General features: G+C 40.5%; 1 protein-coding gene across 6 annotated transcripts in view; it reads right to left on the reverse strand.

Moving 5' to 3' along the window:
* The window catches only part of SETDB1 (SET domain bifurcated histone lysine methyltransferase 1), a 33,656-nt gene extending 28,723 nt beyond the window's left edge, over positions 1-4,933 (reverse strand). For 2 of the 6 annotated variants that reach the window (XM_059134824.1, XM_059134821.1), the window contains exons 1-3: positions 4,584-4,766; positions 3,453-3,723; positions 2,513-2,664 (exon numbers count right to left, since the gene is read on the reverse strand). In XM_059134824.1, coding sequence (XP_058990807.1) covers positions 2,513-2,664; positions 3,453-3,712 — 412 coding nt within the window. In that variant the 5' untranslated portion in view covers positions 3,713-3,723; positions 4,584-4,766. The other 4 variants (XM_059134826.1, XM_059134825.1, XM_059134822.1 and 1 more) reach the window with 3 other exon arrangements.
* Positions 4,934-9,367: the final 4,434 nt, after the last annotated feature.

Genomic DNA, 9,367 nt, shown 5'->3' on the forward strand with positions numbered 1-9,367 from the left:
ATGCGGGGCTCGATCCCAGGACCCTGGGATCATGACCTGAGCTGAAGGCAGAGGCTTTAACCCTCTGAGCCACCCAGGCGCCCCTCTCAAAACATTTATTCAACATTGTACTGGAGGTTCTAGAGAGTACAATAAGGCAAGAAAAAGAAATAAAAGACATCTAGATTAGAAAGGAAGAAGTAAAACTGACTTTATTTGCAGACAGCATGAGGTAATATATAGAAAATCCCAAAGGGTCCACAAAAAGCTTCTAGAACTAATAGTAAACTTAATAAGGTCACTGGCTACAAAAGTAATCCACAAAAATCAACTAAATCTTCATATCCTAGCAACAAACTATCCTGAAGGGAAGTTAATCATCTCATTCACGTTAGCATTAAAAATGAAACACTTTAGGTGCCTGGGTGATTCAGTGTGTTAAAGCCTCTGCCTTCAGCTTGGGTCATGATCTCAGGGTCCTGGGATTGAGCCCTGGGCTCTCTGCTCAGCGGGGAGCCTGCTTCCTCCTCTCTCTCTGCCTGCCTCTGTCTACTTGCCATCTCTGTCAAATAAATAAATCTAAAAAAAAAAAAAAAAAAAAAAGAAACACTTACGAGAGATGTACCATATTAATGCATTAGAAGACTGAATATTTGTTGAAAGGTAATACTCCCCAAATTGACCTTTAGATTCAATAGTTCCTGTTAAAAATCCTAACAGGTTTTTTTTTTTTTTTTTTTTTTTTAAATCCTAACAGATTTAAAAAACCGTTTTTGATAGATACTGACAAGTTGATTCCAAAATTTATTTGGAAGTTATATGAAATACAAGTAAGTCTGAAGTACTCTCGTTAAGTGATTTTAAACATTTTTTATTTGTTTGACAGACAGAGATTACAAGTAGGCAGAGAGAGAGAGAAGGGGAAGCGGGCTCCCTGCTGAGCAGAGAGCCCGATGTGGGGCTGGATCCCAGGATCATGACCTGAGCTGAAGGCAGAGGCAGAGGCTTTAAACCACTGAGCCACTCAGGCGCCCCTCGTTAAGTGATTTTAAAATGTACCATAAAGTTACAGTAATACAAGCATGTGGTACTGGTATAAAGAGAAATATTCAGATCAATGTGGCAAAAAAGAATCCGGAACAGACCCTCATATATACTGGCTGGTTGATTTTTGATGAGAGTACCAAAAGGATAGTCTTTTCAACAAATGGTGGTGGAACAACTGGATAGCCATAAGCAAAATAAACAAACCACACTCAACCCTTACCTTGAGAAGTTTTACTCTTAAAAGACACCATTAAGAATATGAAAAGACCACATCTGAAAGTGTAAAATATACCTAATAAATGAATTGTATCTAGACCGTAAGTTCTTTAAGTCAATAATAAAAAGACAACCCAATTAAAAAAATGAGAAGACTAAAGATTTGAGTAGATGTTTCCCCAAAGAACATACATAAATGGCAAATAAGTACGTGAATAGATGCTAAACTTCCTTAGGGAAAAGCAAACTACAATCACAATCTGATATGACATACACAGCATAATGGCTAAAACACTGACAATATCAAGCACTGACAAGGATGTAAAGAAAGTAGAATCCCATACTTTGCTAGTGGGAATGTAAAATGGTATAGCCACTTTTAAAACAGTGAGGCAGTTTCCTAAAAACACAAACATACACTTACCCTAAGACCTAGCAATTCTACTCCTAGTTAGAATATCCAAGAGACATGAAACATAATGCCCATATAGTTATACAGAAATGTACATAGCAGCATTATTCCTAACAGCCCCCAAAGTGCAAACAACCCAAATATTTATCAGTTAAAAAGTGGATAAAAACCTATGGTTTATCTATAAAATGGAATATTATTCAGAAAAAAAAGGGGGAGGAAACTATTGTGTACATCCAGTAAGATTAATCTCAAAAATGTTATGCTAAGTGACAGAAACCAGATACAAAAGACAATAAATTGTGATTCTATTTATATGAAATTTCTAGAAAAGACAAAAAGCAAGCAGATCAGTGGAGCTGAAAATGGAAAATGTAAGCAAACAGGTATGAGGACTGTTTTTGGAATAATGCTAAGTATTCTAAAACTAGACTATGAAGACTGCACTACTGTATAAATGTACTAAAACTCAAACTATACACTTAAAAGTGGGTGAATTTTATAGTATGTAAATTATACTTAAAAAAAAAACCCTCAAAAATAGACAAAACCAAACAATCTACCATTTTGCATAGATGCTACCACATGCATAGGTGCTAAAGCCACCTATAAAGAAAAGGAAGGGAGTTCAGAATAGAGGTCACACAGAATGGGGAAAGGAAGGTCACTCAATCAGGAAGTAGTATATAGAGGACATCTATGATACTAATAATGTTCTATTTTTTTTGGTTACAGACAAGTCCAACAGTTTGGAATATGTAGTCAGTGACAATGGTTTCTCCTTTCTTCTTTTATTTGCCTAACTTCTTGTCTTTCAATTTCTATCTGAGACTTTTTACCTGGAACCTTATCTCTTACCTGAATCAATACTGAGGACATCATCATCTTCATCAGGAATCTCAATTATTTCTGTAGGCCGGGAAGCTTCATCCTCAGAGCTACTGTCCCGGTATTGTAGGCCCAGTTTGGAATAAAAGTCCTTCACCAAAGACTCACAGTTAGTCACTGCCCTAATATTGGAACACATGTAGAAAAGGTCAAAGCCAGCAGAAATAGGTGTAAAAGTCAACAGAATTTATATATATTTAAACATACACAAGCCTCAATTTAAATAGGCCAAGTGTTTCTGTTTAGAATTCATTTTTATTTTTTAAGTAGGCTCCACGCCCAATGCGGACCTTGAACTCACCACCCTAAGATCAAGACCTGAACCAAAGTCAAGAGTCGGATGCTTAACCAATGGAGCCACCCAGACACCGTCCATTTAGAATTTAAAATGCTTTTCTCATAGAAAAATGTTTGTATCGTGGTTTCTGGAGTAGTTCCTCAAAAATCCAAAAGAAGCCCTGAGTATAGTCCTGTCTACCACATCTCACCATTTACCTTGTTAACTGAAAATGTGTCCTAAGTGACAACTAAGGTACCAGACACAAATCTTCTGGGTATTTAAGAGCAGATACAGGGCTCATGCTCCACTGTTACATAAGACAGCCACACTTTACAATCCTCACTCCCTAGATCATCCTACTAAGAAAACAAAGCAATTGTTTGGAAGCAGAGTAGAGGAGAAAGAAGAAGAAGGGACTCAAGATCTGGACTCCTCTATTGCTGACCATACATTAGCATCTGATAGATGAATATTCTATATATGGGTGGTTGTGAGGTCAGATTTTGGACCCTAACCTATGAGGAAGGGGAAGGTTCTACACATTTGTACCTTGTAAAGTAGAAAATGAACAATTATACTTCTAAAATGTCTGCCCAAAGGGAGATTTCCTATTTCCCATGTAGTCCTCACCTGGATGCATCATCAAAGAGCTGGTCAACATGGGCCACCTCAGATTCCTTCTGTATCACCCACGTTTCCAACTCTGCTAGTTGCTTCTTACGCTGCTGTACACAGTCCATCTTTTCTAGTTCTTCATCAATGAACTGCCGAAGTTCCTCCATTGAGATACCCAGCTCCTCCACCACTGCTTGCTGCAGTTCTGCAATCTCTTCAGACTCCACTGCAGCTGTTGCTGCATCCAAACCAATGCACCCAGGAAGGGAGGACATGCTGTTGTCCTCTAAATGGAACAGAAAACTAAGATTACCTTTGGAGTCATAATCACCAAATTTCAGTACCCTAATAAAACTCATTCCTACATTACTAGTTATTCAAATACAGTTAAGTTTGATTCTGTTCTCTCCATTCTCCTGTATCTGACGCTAAAATTTTGCAGCATTCTTATCCTATAGACTATGGGCCTAAGATTTAAAGGTTTGAAGAGATGGAGAACACATATTATGCAACAGGGAGCTACCGAAAATGTTTTAGGAAACGGAAGAGAACCAATTTACTGAGGAAGGTATTTCTGTTACCTGTATTCCTTAACTCACTAAAGAGATCAATCTTGTTTGCAGGCTATGCCCGTTTGAACACTTATCTCCAGCTGGAGGGGAGCGGTTGGTCTATAACTCATTAACTGGTTGTTTCCTCTTTAACTACTTGTTCGCCTTACGTTACTTAGCTTCTAAGTGGAAATTTACTTTTTTTAAAGTCTACTAACACTTTAGGCATACAAAAGCGAAGAGGTTTCCCTAAAGTAAAGGGAAATTAAAGCAATCTGGGAATAAAACGTGGCTACCTAAAAAATACAAATAACTGGAGTTAACTGCCTTTTTTTCTTTTTTAATCAAACGGTTAAAGCAAAACTGATGCCAGAATGCCGTGCGACCCCAGGGCCACTTCTCACCGCCTCCATTTTTCCTTCGCCCGCACAGCGCCCCACCCCCGCGCTATCGTTTTTGGGGGTGCGTCCCACCCACCCCCGCAAACCCAGCGCAACCCCGCCCCCGCTCGCCTCTCGGGGAAGACTTCCTTCCACCCTCGCCCAACCTCCTCCCACAAACAAACATTCCATACAGGCCCCTGGTCTCCAAATACCTCAATTAACAGTATTTCCCACACCTCTCTGCTTCCAGCTACAACAATCCTTTTTCACCAGCCAAACCCCACACTCGAGACTCAGGGGTCGGCCTCGATGGGAGAGTACGAAACCGTAAACGAAAGGGAGCAGGGGGAGGGGAAGAAGCGTGAGGGAGGGAGGGAAAGGGAAGCGAAACAGACGCCCGGAAGCAAACCTCAGGTGCTGTTCCGGTCGCCAAGACGGTAGCCTAACGGGGTCAAACCCAAAAGCCTCAGACGCCCCTCAAGGCCAGGAAAACTCAGCCAAGTACGCATGCGTTAAAGCAGAGCCGTCCGGGGCGCACGTGGGAGGCAACTGGCCGGGTAAAGTAGGCGTGGCATGGAGTATATTGTAGAAGCTCCGCCTCTTCCGCCACCCCCAAGTAATGGCAGCAATATTAAGTTTATTGTATCAAGACTCCGTAGGCAAACACTTAGGTTTAGATTTCTTTTTCTCACCCATTGGTTTTCTTACACAGGTGCTACAAATTGTAACAAGTGGAGGAATATTAAGATGTCATAGGAAAAATGTGATAATATCCTCTCCTCCCTCCATCACTTATTCCTGGTTCTGAGGTAAAATAGTTTAGTTTTCTAGGCTTGTGTGCACAAGATCATGAATATGGATTTTTTGTTTTTTAAAGATTTTATTTTTAAGTAATTGACCCCATGTGGGGCTTGAACTCACAACCCTGAGATCAAGAGTTGCGTGTTCAGTGTGCCTGGGTGGCTCAGTTGTTGAATGTCTGCCTCCTGCTCAGGTCATGATCCCAGGGCTCCGTGCTCATGGGGAGGCCTACTTCTCTTTCTCCCACTACCCCCTGCTTGTGTTCCCTCTCTCACTGTCAAATAAATAAATAAATAAATAAATAAAATCCTTAAAAAAAGAGTTGCATCCTCTGCCAGCTTGAGCCAGTCAGGCATCCCTGAATGTGGATTTTGTTTTATTTTGCTTTTATTTCACATGTGGACATCACTTGAAGTCAATAAAAACTGTAATATTTGTCTTCTTGACAATTGGATAATACCTTATAGTGTGGCTAAATCATATTTAGAAAGATGTTCTCAGGGGCGCCTGGGTGGCTCAGTGGGGTAAAGCTTCTACTTTCGGCTCAGATCATGATCCCAGGGTCTTGGGATCAAGCCCCACATGAGCCCCACATTAACCCCGCATGGGGCTCTCTGCTCAGCCAGGAGCTTGCTCCCCCCCCCCACCCTCTCTTCTCTGCCTGCCTCTCTGCCTACTTGTGATCTCTGTCAAATAAATGAATAAAGTCTTAAAAAAAAAGAAAGATGTTCTTAGTTTTTAGCTACTACAAATAGTACAACAATAAGTTGTACAACAAGTTGTACTATTTGAAGTAGTAGTTTTATTTTTGTTGACGATTCCCCCAAATGGAATATAAATAAAAAGAATGCATATACATATACACACACATACATACACATACTTTTTTCATTTTAATACAATCCACTGTCAAATTACTATTCAAAAAGGTTGAAATAGTTTTTACTCCCACTAGCAAATCTCTGAAAGTATGTTTGCCCACACCCTCATTAAGATTGGATGTTAACTATTTAATTTTTAAGCATTTGATAGATCTTAAAATAATAGCTGCATCAGGATAGACTAAGTTCTGTTGTGGAAACAAACAATTCCAAAGGCTTACAACAAAAACCAGGTATTTCTTGTTCACACTGCATAATCATCTCTAGTAAGCCATTGGAGCTCTGCTAGATTATCTACTCAGGAACTCAGGCTGATGAGTAAGTCAGGCCAGAGGGAGAGACCGCTAACGGTCTCACATTGGCAGTTAAAGAGATTCGGGACACTTTTGTTAATAACTCAGTTGTTCTGACTGAGTCATAAGGCCCTACCCAACCACAAGGGGGCCAGCCAGGAAGAACAGTCATGTCTCATATCCGGAAGGGGAGAGAATGGGGTGTATTTGATGAACCAGCACTATTGACTACTACATAATTTCACTATTGCTTTAATTGTTCACTATCTTTATACTACCCACACCTAACTTCATTTAAAAGGTATAAACCAGAACCATCTGTGTAATAATGGAAACAGGGCCAGGCAGCCTAGAAATCCTCTCCTTGTGACCACATTTTATCTGTGCTCATTTCACCTTTCCATCAGTTTCCTGTTAAGTCCCTATTTCCAGTTGTTAAGACACTAGGAATTGAGGTACAGAGACATGAAAGTGTCCTCTAGATATTACAAATTCAGCATGTTCCTAACTCATCTTATTGTATTATTTTCTAATGTGAGCTAGAAATTTTAGATATACCACTCCCTATAAAAGACACATGCATGGGGTGCCTGGATGGCTCAGTGGGTTAACGCCTTTGCCTTCGGCTCAGGTCATGTGGTCCTAGGATCGAGCCCCACATCAGGCTCTCTGCTCAAAAGGGAGCCTGCTTCCCTTTCTCTCTGCCTGCCTCTCTGCCTACTTATGATCTCTGTCTGTCAAATAAATAATAAATATAATCTTAAAAAAAAAAAGACACATGCACACACATACTATATTTATTGAATGTTTACTTCCTAAACAGGCACCGTTCTAAGCACTTAACAATTATTAATTTATTTAATCCTCACAACAGTCCTATAAGGGAAAAACTATTATTGCCTCTTTTTTATGACTGAGAAAACTGAAACATATAATTACAGTAAGTCTCAGAGCTAGGCAGTTTGGCCCTAGAGCTTATGGTCTTAAACCATTATGCAATACAGTTTGCTTATCCTAGTTTGGAGATGTTTATCGTATATTTTTCCTCCTTTCTTTTTTAATTTTACTGTTCTTGTTTGGTTCTCATATCTTCCCAGTACAGAATAGCCTTTTAATTGGTAGCCTTCTTGTAGGACTGCCCATAGAGCTTTTTAATTTATTTTTAAAAAGATTTTATTTATTTATTTGAGAGAGAGAGTGCGCGGTGAGGCGTAAGGGGCAGAGGGAGAAGCAGACTCCCTGCTGAGCGGGGATACTGATGCAGGACTTGATTCTGGGACTTCAGGATCATGACCTGAGCCAAAGGCAGTTGCTTAACCAACTGAGCCACCCAGGTGCCCCCACACAGAGCTTTAAAATACAGTTCTGATCATGTCACTCCCCTGCTTTAAAACTGTTTTCTTTACATCTATAAAATAAAGTTCAAACTTCCCAGTACAATATTTGAGGCTCTTCAGAATTTGTTACTGACTTAGCTCTCTGGCCATATTTCCAATTTTTCCCTTTATACTCCGGGTTAAGTGCTATTTCCCCAGCATTACACATTTCACTTTTACACCTCCATACCTTCGTTCATTGTGGTCTGTCTTCTGAATTGCCCCTTCTCTTCCTGTCTGCTGTAATATGAATTCTTTAAGGTCCAACTCAAATGTCTCCTCTGGGGCGCCTGGGTGGCTCAGTGGTTAAGCCGCTGCCTTCGGCTCGGGTCATGATCTCGGGGTCCTGGGATCGAGTCCCGCATCGGGCTCTCTGCTCAGCAGGGAGCCTGCTTCCTCCTCTCTCTCTCTCTGCCTGCCTCTCTGCCTACTTGTGATTTCTCTCTGTCGAATAAATAAATAAAATCTTTAAAAAAAAAAATGTCTCCTCTGTGAAGTTTTAATAGACCAGCATTTGTCAAATTTTATTGTGTATCAGAATCGCCTGGAGGTTTTGTTAAACCACAGATTGCCATCCCCACCCCACCCTTGGAGTAGATTTGGGTGGAGTCTGAGAATTTGCATGACTAACATTTTCCTAGTAATGCCTGTGTACAGAGAACAAACTGGTGGTTGCCAGAGGGGAGGCACTGGGGGGCTGTGGGCAAAACAGGTGAAGGGGTTTTAGAAGTAAGATCTTCACAGTGTGCCCAACTGGCTCAGCTGAGAGTGTGTGACTCTTCATCTCAGGGTTGTGAGTTTGGGCCCCATATTGGGTGTAGAGATGACTTAAATAAGTAGACTTAAAAAAAAAAAGAGGCATGAACTTCTAGTTTTAAAATATATAAGTCAGGTTCCTGTGTAGCACTGTTGTTTAAGGGTCTGCCTTCAGCTCAGGTCATGATCCCAAGGTTCTGGAATGGAGCCCCAAGTCACTGACTACCTGCTCAGTGGGAAGTCAGCTTCTCTCTGCCTGCTGCTCTGCGGACTCATGCTGACTCTCTCCATCAAATAAATGAATAAAATCTTAAAAAATAAATTGCTAAGTGAGAAGAGCAGATGTAGAAAATGGTATATAGCTGCTGTTATTTGTGTAAATAATAAATTTCAAACAATTTTTTTCTTGGGGCACCTGGGTGGCTCAGTCCATTAAGCACCTGCCTTCAGCTCAGGTCATGGATCTCAGGGTCCTGGGATAGGCTCCCGGCTCAGCGGGGAGGCTGCTTTTCTTTCTCCCTCTGCCCTTCCCCCTGCTCATGCTCTCTCTTTTTCTCTCTCTCTCAAATAAATAAATAAATTTTTTTTAAAAACCATTTTTTTTCTTACGTATACATGAAAGATCCCTGGAAGGATACATAAGAGATTAATACTCATTGAGAAGAAGGCAAATGGAAGGTGGCAGACAAAAATGGGAGTAAGGGTTTTCACAGTACACTGTTTTATACCTTTTGAATTTTGAAGCATGAAAATAGATAGTTCATTCAATATTATTACATTAAAAATTAAAAGGAAAGGAACATGCCTGGAAAGATACACCCTCATGTGTGCAAAAACAAGCTACCTTAATAGCAGTTACCTTAGGATAGAAGGATTGGGAAACATGACA

Source organism: Mustela lutreola, chromosome 10 (assembly GCF_030435805.1).
Source record: "Mustela lutreola isolate mMusLut2 chromosome 10, mMusLut2.pri, whole genome shotgun sequence".
Classification (NCBI taxonomy): domain Eukaryota; kingdom Metazoa; phylum Chordata; class Mammalia; order Carnivora; family Mustelidae; genus Mustela; species Mustela lutreola.